Source organism: Phalacrocorax carbo, chromosome 14 (assembly GCF_963921805.1).
Source record: "Phalacrocorax carbo chromosome 14, bPhaCar2.1, whole genome shotgun sequence".
Taxonomy (NCBI): Eukaryota; Metazoa; Chordata; class Aves; order Suliformes; family Phalacrocoracidae; genus Phalacrocorax; species Phalacrocorax carbo.
The window spans coordinates 9,597,132-9,614,079 of record NC_087526.1 but is presented as its reverse complement, the minus strand read 5'-3'; the positions used below and the strand labels follow the sequence as shown (position 1 = coordinate 9,614,079).

Genomic DNA, 16,948 nt, shown 5'->3' with positions numbered 1-16,948 from the left:
TGACAGTAGAAGATTTGGATTAAGTGGAGGGAGGGTTCTTTAATGGGGAGAAGACACAAAAAAAGAGGACAATATGCATTCAGATTTTTTGTTTTGATTTGCAGTCAGCAATGCTGAGTTCTTCCCCATGCCCTCCAAATATCTTCTGTACCTGCATTTGCAAAAGGTGATATGAGGAACATACTACAGTATAGACAGTATGTATATATAGTACAGTATGTATGTGGGGGTATGTGTATATACATACAAATATGTGTGCACATATATATATTTAAAAATACAAAGAACATACTGTATTTAAGATCCCGTTTTGGAGAAATTTTCTGATTGTTGACTGTACCTGAAAAATTGTGACTTAGAATCCTGCTGAGAGCTGTGCAGGCTTTTAGATGTTGGTGGTTTTTAATATTCATGGCTTCAAGGCACCTTTAATAAGGTGTTAAAGCTGTGGCCATATGAATTTGTAAACCCTCTTTGATAATGCATCTCTGAAGGATGACGTACAATCTCACTTAAGGTTTTCTGGACTGCCCGGCACTACACATTTTCTTGAAATACAATTTAGTTCAGCAGGTTAATATGCAATTTATTGCTGTGTTGCTTCCACTGCTTAGGCTTTTGTTGCATGTCACTGTTGGCTTGCCTTTGGGGATGCTGCTTTCCTCACAGACAAGAATTCTTGGGTTGTGGTATATTCATTTCAGTGGTTTAGGCAGGGAACAAGAGATGAAGTTATAGGTTTTTCAGCTAGGAAACAAAAATGCCAGTATTTCACATGCATGCAAGTAGCAGGAGATAGCTGTGGGAACTAGGCAGCACAGGGAGGTTGCCTGCTCTACACCCTGGGCAGGGCAAGAAGATTCTGACCAGGAGCAGCAAGGCAAAGCCTGTCATGCTCAGGTCTATAAACCTGAACTGCTGATTAACTTGGCAAAAAGTGACTAACTGCACATCAGTATTTCTGGCTGTGAACCAGTTGTGCCTTTGGGTGTGGGACAAGAACGAAGGTTGTTTCATAGTGATACAATAAACTAACATTGCGGTGAATGTGGTTCTGTTGTGCAGTGTATGGCTCGAGGCAACAGCTGTGTTTCTTTGCACAATGCAAAAGTATGATTTCTTCACTTTTAGATACTTGTAATAATTCATAATTATAGCAGTGTTGCAAATGAAATCAATGCTTTTACGCTTTTTACTGAAGCGAGCCAGTATATGACTAGGCTTTTGCTTAGCAATCAAAATCATCAAGACGCTTGGAGAGCTGAATACGTAGCTGTTTGGTGACCTAACTGTTACCTTTTGTTGTGAACATCATTTGCGCCCCCACAGTTTTTATTGTGGAAAGTATATGTCACAAATGAAGCCAGGTTTTGTTGCCAATGTACAGTGGTAGCCTGGGCCAATCCTGAGAGAGCTTTTAAATGTTGTGGAGGCCAGTAGATGAGGAGGCATCTTCAGCAGCTGGAGAAATGCTCTGCAGGGGCCTCTGTTGCTGACTCTTCTATTGAACAACTTAAAGTTGTCCTAAGCAAAGAGGAGAACAAGGAGGCAAGTAGTGGTTTCAGAACGTGTAATTGTGCCAAGAGCAGGAATACTGTCTCTGGTGAAGTCTGATGAACGATGCTGCAAAAGAAAGAAGCCATGTTAAATTTAAAGGAGCAAGACTGTGAACAAATTTAAGGTATGAAAATAAACTGAAATTCTGTAAGGAAATATATCATTCAAGCTCTGATTCCTGGACTGCATCCTTCAGATATGTTGTATAAAAACCTCAGGTTTGCTGGTTTAGTGCTGCCACAAAATAAGGACAACTGGCTTCGCCACTGGCATTTGTTTTCACTTTGCTTTTGAGGGGGGTTCTGCTGCACTGAACTGGTGAAATGGAAGGTGTGTTGCTCTCTGTTATCTGACGACTTGCAGGGGCAAATTGACTGTGTGGCTGTTAAGAACCTCTCAAGGCGTTTGCCATGCTGATCGCACTGCTGCTTTTGAGTTCTGCCAGGTACTGGAGAATATTCTGTCCCCCTGGCACTAAAACACATGCTCCTGCAGTCAGGATGTCAGGACACAGACGATGTGCTGTGCAGCTGTAGGCATTTTTGCACTCTTCTCTGCAGGTTTGTGGCTGCTTTGCCAAGAGTGCAAAGAGTGCAGTGCTGGGCTTGCACTGGTTAGCCCTGCAAAGGAGGAGGAGCAGGGCTGCCTTGCTGCCAGGCTCGTGCAGCTGCCTAACTGCACCAGAGCAGATGCAGGTCCTTTTCCAAGGTGGCTCATGTGTCTTAGTCCAGCAAGTGTCCAGACAAACTATTTCAAAGGAATTTGGGTTCTGGATCAGGCCTTAAATGTGTCTAATCTCTCACTTGTGTTTAGTTGAATTTGCATGGAAATCAGCGAGTTCATGGATAATTCATGTTTTGTTTCCAGTTCTTTTCTCTTTTTATTTTTGTGTGAACGTTTGTCAGCTGCCTTCTTTTGACCAAGACTGCTTTTATTTCTAGGACTGTAGGGTTTCTTCAAAAGGCAAATTCATGTCTGTTTTGCAGACAGACTCTTTAAAAATTGCTTTCTATGAGGTTTGGGTAGTTATAACTGATGTGGAGAAAGCCGTTCCCTTCCCTGCCAGTTGAACTGTTAGTAATTCTGCTTGGCACACTGACCAATGCCTTCCGCCATCATGTGGAGAAGATTGATTTATGCTTATACAGTATGAAATACAGGATAGAATACGGTTTTAAAACTGGGCTTATTCAAACGTGACACTTGAGAGAATGCAGAAGGAGGTGGGTTTAAAGGCAGGAGAAAAGTGCTGATACACTTGGCACACTTTATTGGAGATGGGGAATTTTGAACTGCTTTTGAAAAGGCCAAAAGGAATAGCGTGGCGGGAGGTAGAGTGAATGTATATGTAGCATGCAAACCGGGCATCTTCTGTACGGAGTTGTTTTTGAGCATGAAACTGAAATCAAACGGTAGGCACTTTTTTAAGGTTATCTAACAAATTATCAATGCTTTAAAAAAAAAGTTGCCTTATCCTCTATACTGCAAATGCTGATTAATAATAAACCATGCTTTCTTAGATGATAAACAACAACCTGCAGGGGAGGGGAATACCAAACCCAACAAACAAAAAAACCCCTTACTGGTCTAACTTTGTGCTGTGTCTAAATGTCCTGTCAGGATGTAAGACAAAGGCTTATACATCCTGTTCACATACTCGCTGGGCAGGAACTTGGTTATCCTTGCTTTAGAAAGCTCTTAATTTTTGGTAATTTTCTTCCAACGCCTTCATAGTGGTCATTTCCTATAAATACACTGTCACTGTGACATTCTTATTCTAACATGTTTTAATGACTATGTTTTAAAAGTACTTTACATAGGTTAAGTGGCAAGCAGCAAAAGCTAAGGAATACCTAATCAACCTGCTGTATTAAGTGTTCTATATTTAATGTTTTTAAATAGAGATGTTACAAGACTATATAAACATATTACTGTCAAACCTCTCACTTCACTCTGTACTCTTTTCACATTTTCAGTTGAGCCTCTGGCACATTTTTTTCCCCTGACTTCTGTGGTCTTTTGCTTTCATATATCTGGCTCAAGATACAGCATATCAAAACTGAGACTGACTGGCTGCTCTTCCTGTTCACTTTCTAAATTGTCATTAATGCTTAACTAGATGTTTTTCAGTAGATACAATTGCTGTGATGACTTACAGCATGTTACTGCTTGACCCAGCACAGGAATTGAAGTATCCAGTGCAAATTCTAAGCTAAAATAAAATGAAGTCCGTGCTGTGTAATTCGACAAGGTGAACAAGCCGTGCAGCCATCCTCAGAATGAATTCGCTGTCGTGTCTATTACAGTCAGTTTTTTAATGTTCATGCAAGGCTTCTTTTGAATGAAATGCTGTGGTCAGATTCATTCAGTGTTGTTTAATTCTGATTTTGTGTTTGTTTCAAGGACTAAATATCTAATTCACTTGGCCCCTGTGGATGTAGAATGCCACATACTGAAAGGGAATGTTGATTAGCAAAAGCATTCATGTGGCACAGCGCCAGTTTTTTCTGTATCATTCTGAAACTCCTGCTTACAGCAAAGATCTCATTATTTTGTCTAAAAAAAGTAAATAGCATCCAAATGCTATTAATCTTAATGAAAGCCTACTATGCAGCACAGCAATTAGCTAGACACATGGAGTACAAACTAAGACCTCTGAAAGCTGCAGTTTCTTTTAAATGCACTTCATATTTTTTTTCAGTTTTATAGAATGGAGGGATCTTATGCAAGAAGCTGCAAGATGCAGTTTCAAAGCATGTCATGGGATACATGGAAAAACATGGTTTCCCATTGAACCTGCTTCCCGAGTCCTACGTTGCAGACTATGGCCGCAACTCAGTTTGTGGAAAAAAAGCCTCTGAGCCTGGAAGAGGGTTATATGTCTCTGCTTATGCATATTCCTGAGTGGAGCGGAGGTGTACTCCTGCATACTACAAATGGCAAATACAAATAAATATGCTTTGCACTTCATATGAAGGATAGAGTCTCCCTGGTAGGTGATTTCTGCATGTTGCAGCAGGACTTCAGAAATTTTGCTTCCAGGAGCAGCCACCCAGAAATGATGGGCTGCCTCCAGGTTCTATCACTGATGCCCCATCTTTGATTGCCTTGTTCTTGGCTTGGTGTGCCTGCCAGGTGCTTCAGTGCAGTCAGCACTCCCTGACCCAGCTTTGGCATCCAGTCTCTCAAGCCCTTTATAGCTCTGCCACAAATCAGCACAATGTTTCGGTACCAGAGCAGATGGAAGGCGTTAAGTGTTGTAGAAGACAGTTCTCTAACATCTGTGTTGTGTATCAAATCTCTCCAGCAAGTATTCATCTCTTCTAGGAAGTCTTCGTTCCTGGATTACTCCCTTAGAACATAATTTCCATTCCTGAATGTAGTGATGTTTTTCTGAGCCAGAGTTTTTAATGGTTGTGGGGCTGCTGTCTTTGCTTTGGTTTTTTTTTTTCCTCTCTTCCCCACCCACCAACAGGTAGGATTTAGGCCTCGCTTTTTTAACAAAGACTTGTGTGGACTTGTGGACTAGTTAATGCCTGTATTAACCTACTAGTAAGGTAGAATTACTTAGAATTGGATGGATGTGGTTCTCAAGGTGACTTGATTTTTTTTTTCTTTGTCGTCATATATGTACAGAAGTCTCTGTTCAAACTTAGAAGGTATTTCTGATAGCTCAGTACTCCATGTAGCTCTCAATGTAGAGTATCCCTAAAAATGGGGATATGTTAAGAGCAATATTTTCCTAAACATTTGATGCTGTTAACTAAATCTGTGAACAGGTTGCTGCTGTTAATGTGTAGAGGACTTGCTCCTAAGTCTGTATGTTTGCCAGAAGTGCAGTTTGCATACATGGTTCTTCATTTGTCAGCCTGTTTTTGCAGAGCTGGGCAATTGAGGAAGGCGTTGGAAAGATTCTCACTCCCCTAAACCATTCTATCAGGAAATTAATGTTTTTTTTTATCTAATACAACTGTAATAGTCAAGAAAATCATCTTCGGCTAAAAAACTGTTGTGTCCTAGTCCTGATTGTCTACTAGAAGTAGCATATCCTTGTCTTCCTGTCAGTTTTGCCCTGAAAGTGGCAGGACATTAGTCTTCCCATGGAGAGAGATGTTGCATTGTACCTGTTTTTACAGAATTCTCATGCATGGACCTTGGAAATTCAAGCAGTATTTTGAGGAATTTTTTTGGTTTATGCTTGGAATTGCACCTTCTACCCATTTATCAGACATGGAGGACTTGCCAGCTGCTTTGTCCTTCTTGATTTCTTTCCTATCTTTAGCAAGAATTACTACAGAAAAAAAAAAAAACCTGCTGATATTTACTCTTGGCAGAGTTTGGCGTTTTTGAGAAAGCACTGCCCTTTCTTTCCTGACACTGATGTCCATCACTCCCTGACAGTATCTTGAATTACAGGTTTGGGGTTTTCTTTTGTACCTTTTTTTTTTTTTAAGATGGGACAGCAAAAAGCAGATGCTGAATCTTGCTGCCTTCTTCTACCTGTAAGCATTTGGAATACAATAAATATTTTTGCTGTCTATATCCCATATGTGCAGGAGCTGGTGTTCTGCTATCTCCCTGCCTCACGTTATTTGTGACATGCCAGCCTTGAGCAGAGCACTCCGTTACCATCTCTCTCTTTCCCCAGCGTTGGCTTCCACATTCTCTTGGAGAAGTATGCTAAGTGTCAGAATGAAGTACTTCCATGGCTTTCCTCTTTACCTGCTTTTGTTCTGTATTCATGCTTAACAGTCTGGGGTATTTTCCCATTTTGGTTCTCTGTCTTTGTAACACGACTTTCTTGACTTGTTCCCCTATTTAAGTATTTCCCAAAATGGTGTGACTAGGGATATGGGGCGCATTCTTATTCTGATCTTATCTTCCATTAAAACAAAACAAATCCTTGCAATCCTAAATTAATGGGCACACCTTCTCCTGAGTTGTTTTTTGTTGTTCTCTAGGCTTGAGAACAGTGCGCTTTAGTTTGTGAAGCCGGTAGAGCTTTGTTTGAGCTTGATTATATCAGTGTATATCCTATGTACGGTAACAGAAGTGTTTGGTTATGATGGTATGTTCACTTGCTGAGTCTCATAAAAGGATTTAAGTTTGAAGCAGGCTGTTAAAGGACATTCTTATTCGATACTGGCAGGAAATGTACGGAATATATTTATATAGGTATTCCAGGTGCAGGGGTATTCTGAGTTGTTGCAATCATCTGCTGCTGTCACTATTCTAATTCAAAGTAATGAAACACAGAAAGTGTAGACTCATTGCCTATAGCCCCTGTAGGAACTGCTCTGCTTCGATATTTGGAGAAGGTTGAAAAGAATTTCCACCACTGAAAAGGTTAGAAAGACTGGATTAAAGTTGTAAACTCTTCAGAAAAATGCTGTGATTAAATGTGTGCCTAGTTTTATTTGATCTTCAAAGATAAAATTCTGTTCTCTGGTAAATTCTTCTCTTTGCCAAGTAATTAAGAAATGAAAAGTTAATATTACAACTGACTGTATGGAAGCCTATTCTGTGTACTATTTTTCTTAAGCTTATTGTTTCCTGTGTTCTGGAAATGCCATGAAAAATATGCCACTTATAGTTGGATAAAGACTGGTGCATTCCAACAGAAATGATGTGATGCTGGTTTTTTATTACTTAAATAGCTGTCTTCTGTGACTGTTAAATAAATCTTTAGAATCAGAAGACTGAAAATTTTAGGAACATCAATCTTTAATTGAACTTCTGTGTCAGATGACTCGGGTATGTGTTGGTCTGCTCTTAAATGGCCTCTAAACATAATTTAACAAGATACGGTTCTTTCATTTACAGGGTCCAAACTCTTCCTCTGTGTTCTCATTATGAAATACTAGTCACTGTTATCTGGTGTCTCTTAGACTGTGGAGATTTCTGAAGATGGATAAATGTTTCTTACTGGAGTTTTAATGTTCAATGCAGACCTCATTTATGGATAAACAACTTGCACATTTCCTACTCAGGGATTTTTTCACTTACTGTTTTTCTCCTTTGTAGTAAAATTCTGAAATTTTAGTGTCTGTATTTTGCTTGGTTTCAAATCACTGTGGATGTGTCTTTCTCTGGTTTACATTTAGCAATCATACACATACTTCTCTCTTTGCTAACACGCCAGTCTGACAGTACAGTTGCTGAGGTTGCTATGAGTTGTTACACAACTCATGATGAGACCCTATTTCACAATCAAAACTTGGTTTTGATTGACTTGACAGGGAAAACAGGATTATCTAAATATTTAGAATTGATCAAGCTGGACAAAAAACCAAGCATTTTAGCAGCATAGTAATACTAATACCTCTGGTGTACCTCAGCCTGCTGCTTTTGTCAGTAGAGGTGTGTCTGAAGAACATTCAGTCAGTGTTCCTCCTCCAGCAGTGGGTGGAAGTCAGTAGCCTGAGGAGGAATACAAGAATAGAGCAGCTGTGTAATGACGCTTCTCACTTTACCAGGCCCCAGTGGGTGCAGGTTTGGGGACATTTTACATAGCTTCTGTTAAAGTAACACAGGACAGGATTAGTAATTTTGGGATGCCAAAGCTTGTGGACTTTCTGTTGATACCAGGCTGTGAATCTGGGTGCAGATGACAGGTTCTGCAGTCATTCCAGCAGTTGCTCAGAGAGCAGTCCCATGCCACCTTCTCCCAGAATCCTCACCTGGACAATACTCCTAGCTTAACTAAAAAGACTAATTAACCTGTGCTTAATCTTCATTCTCTTGTCTCTTTCCCTCAGGAATATAAACAGAAGCTTGCTCGGGTAACCCAGGTGCGCAAGGAGCTGAAATCCCACATCCAGAGCCTTCCAGATCTGTCACTGCTGCCCAATGTCACAGGAGGTCTGGCACCTCTGCCGTCTGCTGGTGACCTGTTTTCAACAGACTAGAACAAATGGTGTCCCCTGGTTTCCATTATTACCAGCAGAAGTAAGAAGACTCTGGTGTTGACTGGAAATCCAGTCTTCCAAGATCTACAGTAGGAAGGAACTTGCAGACCCTGCTTTCAACCTCTTGGCTGCTCATGCTCACCCTCTCTCTGTGTACACTGGCTCACATCAAGGGGAGGAAAAAGAGCGAGTTTTTGTGAGCTCTAAAGGGAGTGGGGATAGTCCGTTTAGGCAAACTTTTTCTCATATTTTTCCATACTCTTTAGTTGCTGTTTGCTCTTAGCACTTGTTACCCCCACAAAAGCAATGAGAATCATGTACATACCTACCTGGTAAGTTTTCAAAGAAAGGTTGACCATATAACATTTTTTTCTGTAAAAGTATTATATTATTTCTGAATAAGTCTTGTCTGTTTTAGTTGGGTTTCTAAACCTCATCTCTGAGAGCAGTAGAGTGGCTAGTGGGCTTTGTAGGGATGTGTATATGTGTGCAGCTACTGTACCATGTCAACATAAGAAGGTGGCGTCTACTGAGCAATGGTACAGAGAAACACTTTTCTTGAATCTTCAGTTCCTCATTCTGTGTTGTGGGGCTGACACGGAGATCGTTCCTATTTGGCTTGTACCTAAACTGAAATACACCACAGGCAATAAAAATAAGCAGCTTTTCTTTGTGAATTAGAGATAGCTTCGTAATTTACACTTTGAGCAATGCAGAACTGGATATTACCTAAATGAAAGTGAAGTAAATTTTATTCTAGCTACCTTAGATTTATACCACATTTTCCTCTTTGTTATACAAAATTAGATGGTCATAGAAGCTTTGGTTTAACAAACTGAGAGGTTGGAAGGGTGTATTGCAGCTGATGATGTCCCCGTGACAGGCACTGTCTGACCTACTCTGAGGATGGTTACATTGAAAATAGTATTCTACAAATTCTCTCCATAGCTTTAGTGAAGTTATTTGATGCACAGAAGTTAAATGTGGTATAAATATTTATTTAAATAGAAAATAGGCCCATATATATGCACATATCCTGTATGCACATGTACCATGTCTGTACATGTAGCTATTAGAAGGATGTACTTAATTTTGTGTCACCGATTATTGTGAGTTGATTTTTATAATCAGGAAAAGTTTTTAAAAAGGGCAAAATTAATACTTCTAATTCTATTACGTTGCTAGCTAATGTTTTAGCTGCCATGGATGTAGTTACATTTCAGTTTGTGTGTTAGGTCTAACAAGCTGGACTCTGATCACTGAAAACCATTCCAATTTGGGTAACAATTCTGTTTAAATTTAACACCTCTCACTATAAAACATTTTAAGTTTCTGGAAACACTTGATCTGATAATACAGGTTTTGTAACAGAGGCTGAAATTAGTTTAAGTGATGTGCTGTGTTTGTGCCTCCCTATAGTCTTAAGCTGCTGTTGTGAAAGACATGAGAGGAAACCTACAGAAATGCAAAGCTTGTTCTGCATCCTCATTAATTTATTTTACAGGGTATTCAGAGCCTATTCAGCATTCAGTTAAAACAAATAATACAACATTTTTTGGTCATTAAGTTGTTAAGCTCACGTCCTTTCCTTACTGACACTTCATTTTGTCCTCTTTAGTTTTCTTTTTTTAAAGCTCCTTGCACCCTTACTGCCCAGCCAAGAAATGTGTTTTTAGTTTACAGGAAATTTTCCAGTGGCAGAACTGATCTTTCCACGAATTGGTTTGATTGTACAGCCTTTTATGGTCCAAACATTATTTAGATAAAGCACTGTACATTCTTTCTGCTCTGGCCAAAAATGAAAACCAACCCCCACCTCTCCCCCAAACTCAAAAACCCAAACCAAAAGACTCATTTCTATCCTGTCTCAGCTCACGGAGTTACCCTGAGGCTGTTTTAACCAATAACTATTTTGACCATTGATTGAATGTGTATCTATTATAAGACAAAGCTGTCAAAAAAATATGTAGACAAATGTGTTGACATCTCACGCTGTTGTTTTGGGCAGATCTTATGTGAGATAGTTGTATGTCTCTTTTTTTTTTTTTCAATTGAAAATTTTTGATTTCTTTTTTTCCAAATATATGTGTGTGTTTTATTTTGCTTAATTTAAATGAAGTCTTGTGGTTTTTAATTTTATTTGTTTTACTTTTTGGGCAAAGGGCGTCTGGTGAACTGGGTGACATTCTCTCAAGGTTAAACAGATTTCCCCAAGGTGTGTCTTTTTTTTTTTTTTTAACAAAAGCTTAAATCTGTATATGAATTGATTTAGGAATTAATTTAGACATATAGGCTGCCATTTGTGACAGCAGTATATTCTGAAATGTCTCATAGATATCTATTTTTGAATAAAGAGGGTGTCATTGAATAGTAGTGGTTTTACTTTTTTTTTTTTTCCACAATGAAGGTGTTGCTCTGGCGCACTGTGGGTTTTGTTTTGGTCTTTTTGTCCTCTAAAATCAGAGGCAGTGACTGCTGAATGGTCCTTACATTAGTGTTTGTAGATGTAGAGTATCCTCTGAGTTTGTCAATTACAGTCACACTTTCTGACAGCTTGTAAGCCAAATCAATGTGCAACTTTCTCAGATGATTACTGCAACAAACAAAATTAAAATATGCTCCCCTGCACTAACCTCTGATTCGAGGGGCACAAGATACAGAACGCTAGCTTGTTAATTCATAAATTAATTTAAGTTATATGGAGGACGTAAATAATTACTCTTAAAAAAAATACAAAGAAACAATCAAAAGCCAGACCTGGATGCCAGGGAACTGGCTTCCCTGTACAAGCATCAAGAGCCGCTGTTACAGTGTGATACTGTGTAATCAAAGCCTTTCTGCTTTAGAGGAGATGGGTCTTCAGGTCTTACTGGGTGTTAATTCTCTTGGAGGTTTGGGGGGAGGTTTAGAGGCTCTTTGCTCCTATCAACTACTCTGCAGTGGTCTCTTTGGGCGAACTTAGTAATTGTTTCATATGCCTTGGAGAGTATCTGTAAAGCTGCTTACCTTTTTATTACTACTTTCATAAAGGGCTTGCAGAAGTTTGATACAGAGTGTTCTGTGAGTAGAAGGGAGTCTGATGTAATTCCTTCCAGTGAAAAGCCACCTTTGTGTTGTGTTTGTAGGAACTAGAGTGAGACTTTTCAAAGGCATACAATGTGACTAGGTATTGCATGTCCTTTCTTGCCTTTGAGAATCTAGTTTTTTCTTGGGCTTTTTTGGTTTGGTTGGTGTTTTTTTAAGAACTGAAACAACTGCCTCCAAAAATATTTGACTGTTATGCGGCTTTCTGTGCAGTTAACTGCTTCAGTGCACTGGTGTGCGTTCCCTTTACTCTGCATACTCGCCAGGTATTGCTGCATAATGTTTACATGCCTGTAGACAGCGAGAACTCGATCCTAGTTAGCTAACATAAGTCTGTAAGATCACAGGTTATAATGGTGATGAGAAAGAAAGGCTGGCATAGTTTCAGAGCGGTGGAGGCTTTCTGTGGAGGTGGTGAGCAGCTGTGCTGCCTGGTGCCTGACGTCTCGCCCCAGAGTGAGATTGCTGTGGGCTTAGTCCAGTCATTTACTTGGGCCAAGCATGGATATGTTCCTTGGTCAGTTCTGTACTTTGTGTGTGTTTATCTTCGGGATTAGATGGAAAAAATATAAAATTCATCTCATGCCCTCTGAAAAAAAATGACCTTGTATAACATTTGAATGAAACATCACCATAAATGCCATGACGGTCTGTTAGTGGGGTGAGACTGGGACACACGTTTGCCAGTGATTTCCCTTGCTGTTAGGGAGGTGCCACCAGCATCAGCTTTTTCCTGTGTGAACTTTGCTGTGGTTTGTAAGGTTGGGGCCCACCAGGTTCCCTGGGGCTAGTTGTATTTTTAAGGTTTTTTGATAAACAGGCAAGGAAAATGAGCCAGAAGAACTGGGAAGCTTTGGAAGCCTTGGAAGTTCAGTACTACTGCAATACAAAGATAAGGATGTTGCATTAGCACTAAAAGTATTATTTTTGTACCGTCTTAGTAAATTTTTGTTTCTGGTGCCAAGTAAAATGAAAGTGGAGTTTGAATCAGTGGTTTATAAAGCAGAAGGATAAAAATATTCTAGTTAAAATACGGCAAGTAAAGAGTCTCAGACTGAAAGCTTTGTGATACAGGAAATACCAGGGCTGGTTTCACAGTGCAGGAGGCTGATGGACGATGGGGGGGGTTGGGGGTGGAGGGAGCTGGCTTGGTTGAGGTGAGCCGCACCTGATTTGGAAAGGAAGAATCTGTTTGAGATTTTACATACCTGCGGGTTTGGATTTCACAGCTTTATGCTCGCTGTGAGAGGATCTGGGACGTGCAGGGGAGGGCCTCCGTGCCAGTCAGCACGCTAAGCCTGTGGAGAGGCTTGGTGAGGTGTCCAGATCAGGGCTTCCGTAGAAAGCCCAAGGAGCAAATAAGCTTCTTTAAAGGATTATATTGTGAAAAGCAAGGTCTTGGGGAAAGAGGATTGAAAGGAAATGAGTGTGAATTACAATGTAAATGCCTTCGTGTCTTCCAGAAAGCTGCTGCAGCCTTTCCTTTCTTCCTTCCCGTTTGTCCCCTTGCAGGAATCATGTGAAAAGTCTGCTAGAAGGCAATAGTAGGTAGAAAAATTGTTTCTTTATTTGTATTTTCAGTAGGAGCTTCACATGACACCATTTAGCAAGAAGGTCAATAAAGGCTAATACCCTACCAAGCCTCCACATATGCTGGAGCAGATGAAAATTCATGGTTATGCTGGTCCAGAATGCAGGAGGGCCCAAGACCCTTACAGAGGGAATCAGTGCTGCAAAACGCCCTGCACAGGTTGGCAGTGCGGCAATGTGAAGGGTGGGAGACGAGGGGTGGAGTTGGCCTTCACCCGGGGCAAGAGTGGCAGCACTGGGAATATGCCCCGAACCCTGTGCTTGACATCCCCGTGTTCTTGTTACTAAACTGCCCGGCTTCTGCTCTGTGAATCGATGAAGCAGCTGTTCCAGTGAGATGATGGGACATCTGCCACTCTAATTGCCACAGCAGATGACAATCATCTACTCTGCTGCCATTGTCAAATATGGGTTTTGAGATATTTTTTGTGCTGTCTGGGGAACTGAGGCTAAAGTATGTATTAATATAGGACAAACAGTTGTATTCTCCCTGCACCTGCCTCATGTATTTTCTTGGCACAGAGTTAACTGAAACATTTTTCTTCACCTAAAACTGTGTCTTTTCACAGTTTTTCTGATGCTCTGAGGCAAAGGAGGCTTAGTATTTGTCTTGGGAGATTGAGTAGCTTCAAATAGGTCTTCTGTTTTGCTTTGATCGGCCACACTGCTAGCAGCAGTGGGGAAAACCCAAAATCTCTCAGCTTCCCTTTGGCTGTGTTGGTGTGGCAGTTCTGGGGTTTGCGGAGGAACCTGGCAGCGAAGCGCTGCAGATAGCCCTGCCCAGACGTGGCACCTGCGGTGGCAGCAAGCTGCTGGCGCCATTTCTCTTCCATCCCTGAGCTGGTAGGAAGCCAGCCGGGAAGCGGGCAGGGAGGCTCTGGGACCCACCAGTGCAGGTTCCAGCAGCGCAGCCCCGGGAGGGAGATGTTTATGGTGAACAAGCACTTTCTGCACAGAAATGGTTTCAAATACATGTGTCTGAGTTTTCCTCTGCTCAGGGATGTGGTATTTCAGGCTGCCTGGGTCACTGTGGTCAAGTGTTGTGCTGCTGCTGAAATGAATTGGTATGAGAAATAATAATAAATCATAAGCAGATTTAGGGTCTTGTCTTTTCTTTCTGGGAAGAGACAAGTAGTTGACCAAAAGCATGCCCGTCTGCTGCAGCTGACTCTCCCCACTCTCTTTAATGGTTTGTCTGTGTAAGTCCAGCCCAGGCAGGAGCAGTGCTAGGGGTAGGACAGGGACCTGCACTGTGGAGCAGAGCTGAGCCGGGACCGAAACCACGGGGCTGGGCTGGTGGGCTCTTCCCTCCTGGGAGCTGCAAAACGGGTTCAGGCAGCACAGAAAGGCTGTTTGAGTTGTAGCTCTTCTTGATGGCCGTGCTTTCCGAAGCATCTCTCCATGGTGTCTCCTGCACCTCTTGTGGTCTTGGAAAAGGGGGATGGCTTCCTGTGGGAGCACTTGCCATCTGGGTTTTATTATGTGTTTTTTCTCTCACCGCTTGCCGGTGCCTCAGGTGTCTGGTTGGTTCAGTGTGCGTAAAAATGTGCCCATGTTTGCAGAGAAGGATGGAGGGCTTCAGAGAGGCAGTGGGATTTGAAAATTCCACAGAGTTGTACTTGTGTGCGCTCTGATTTATGGCAGTTTGTTCTATTCTTGATCCATCAACAAAGGCAAGTTAAAGGTCCTCAAGTCTAAAATGAGTTTACGGTCACTTCTTGGCAAGTCAGCATCTCTGGTGAGCTAAGATGTATTAATAACCTCTCCTCTACACGTAAACAGTCTCGTATCGCTTTGGCGCTTGGGCTAATGCTGAATTACAAATTCTCTTGTGCAAAGGATGCTGTAAATATTTAATTTATAATTTATTGCTCGCATGGCAAGAGTGCCAAAGAGTCTCATGGATGTAGCACAGTACAGCGTTCAGTGATTCAGGGATGTGTGCAGGAGAGCTGTCCCCAAGCTATGGCAGCCAATGGTGCTTGTTCTGCCTGGGGAAAGGACTGGTCATGCTCTTCTCTGTCTGTAAAGAACGACTGAGGTGTGTAGGGCAGACACCTGTGGGCTTGACCAGAGGTGCCTTAATTTGTTAGGCTCTGCAAACAGTCTGGAAGGGGGTGGTGGTTGCTGGATAATGGGGGAGAAACCAACCCTAAAGAGAGGCAAACCCCAGAGCCAAACCATAAATGCAGCATTTGGAGTCTCTTACGAGCTCATTTCTCGTCAAAGCAGCCTTGCTCTGCTGAGCCTCAGATGGATGGGAGTGACCTTCAGAAATAGCTGTGCTAATGTTTATTTTATCAGGACCTAGCTTTGAACCAGAGAAGCTGCCGGTTATTTTTAAACTAGGCATTGAGCAGCTTGAAACCTGCCTCAGCAGAGCCGTGTGTAACAAATGCTCTTTAAAGTAAGGCTGTGCATCATTGCTGGCTCTGAGGAATGTTCCTGACAAGGGAAGGCAGTGCTGGGTTCATGCTGTTAACTCCTTCGGGCACTGCTGCTCCTTTGTGGCTGTCTGTGCTTCTGGGACTTGTGTCTCGGGGGTTGATGCTGCCAGAGCTGGGGACTGGCGTGGTCCCCACCGCTCACCCTCCTAGCTGCACGAGGAGGAGAGAATTCCCATCCCTGTCTCTCCTGGAGCTCCTGTCCGGTTCACACACCACAGGGTGGACACTCTCAGTTTCTGTCCCTTGGGAGAGCTGCTGGTGGCAACTCCTCAGCCCTCCCGTGGGCTGGACCCTTCCTCCCCTCTGACATCCCCCCTGCAGCCCCGCAGTGGTCCCAGCCACCCAGCTGTGTTCTCTGGTTGCATACATGAAAAGCAGGATGGAGAGGTGTGGTGGTTAAACCTCCACAAGGTAAGGGGAGAAGGATCGTGTGGCCCTTCTGGAGGGTTGTTTCGAAAGATTTTGTTGGCCAAATAACCTGCTACCATGCACGAAGCCTGAGCCTGGCCGTGCCCACCCCAGCCCCTCACCTGGAGCAGAAGCCAAGGCTGCTGCCTGCCCCTGGGCTGGGATGGTGCGTGGGCAGCTCCTGCCAGTCCTCCCTTGGGGTGAGCAGAGCCAGGGCACTGGGATGTCTGGCCATGGGCCCCCTGCCAGGCTCGGGAGAGGCAAACAGCCACATCTAGGACACTGCACATGGAGATTTTGTCTGATGTTAAATATAAACAGAAAGTGAAGCCGGAGGACGAGTTGTCCTGGGTAGGAAATGTTGCAGCCAGGACACCTCGACAGCCACTGGCAGTGTTGGGGTGATGGAGACCAGCTGTGCACTGAGCAGGGTCCCCTTGTGCTACAGACTGTCCCCCAGTTCGGGCAGGCAGTGCCCAGGTCAGGCAAGTCCCCTCTGCCTGGGGCTGCTGTGGATGTGGGAACCTGTGGCTGCAGCAGGAGACCACCCATTCTGTAATGGCTTTTCTGGTGTTTGTTTAGCAAGGTCAGGGAGGCTCTCACAATGTTTGTGGGAAGAAAGCCTGAGGTTTGTATTCTGGTGTGGGAAGCGCTTATCTTCAGCAGTGTCTTGACCCCTGTTCCAGGCTTGAGACAGATCCTCCTCCTCCCCCCACATCCCTGTGCTCAGCCACCCCTTTTCCCTCGCTCCCAGATTGGGTTTCTTGTGCTTCAGCTTCTGGGTGGTGCTTTCTCCAGCCGCACCGGCAGCTACCCTCAGGCAGCCCCAACAAGCGCCTGGGCATGCAAAACCTGTTCATTTAATTTCTTCTACGGGCTTTCTTTCCTGTTCTTTGTGTACAGTCCCTGGCATTGTGCCATTCCTGTTACGGGAGAAATGCACCAGGAATGCGT

The 16,948-nt window shown here is 42.7% G+C and overlaps 1 protein-coding gene across 1 annotated transcript in view; it reads left to right on the top strand.

The window, feature by feature from the left end:
* Positions 1–10,833, top strand: part of RPRD1B (regulation of nuclear pre-mRNA domain containing 1B) — a 28,234-nt gene extending 17,401 nt beyond the window's left edge. Inside the window, exon 7 of the mRNA XM_064465599.1 lies at positions 8,316–10,833. Coding sequence (XP_064321669.1) covers positions 8,316–8,465 — 150 coding nt within the window. The 3' untranslated portion in view covers positions 8,466–10,833. The remainder of the gene's footprint in view (positions 1–8,315) is intronic.
* Positions 10,834–16,948: the final 6,115 nt, after the last annotated feature.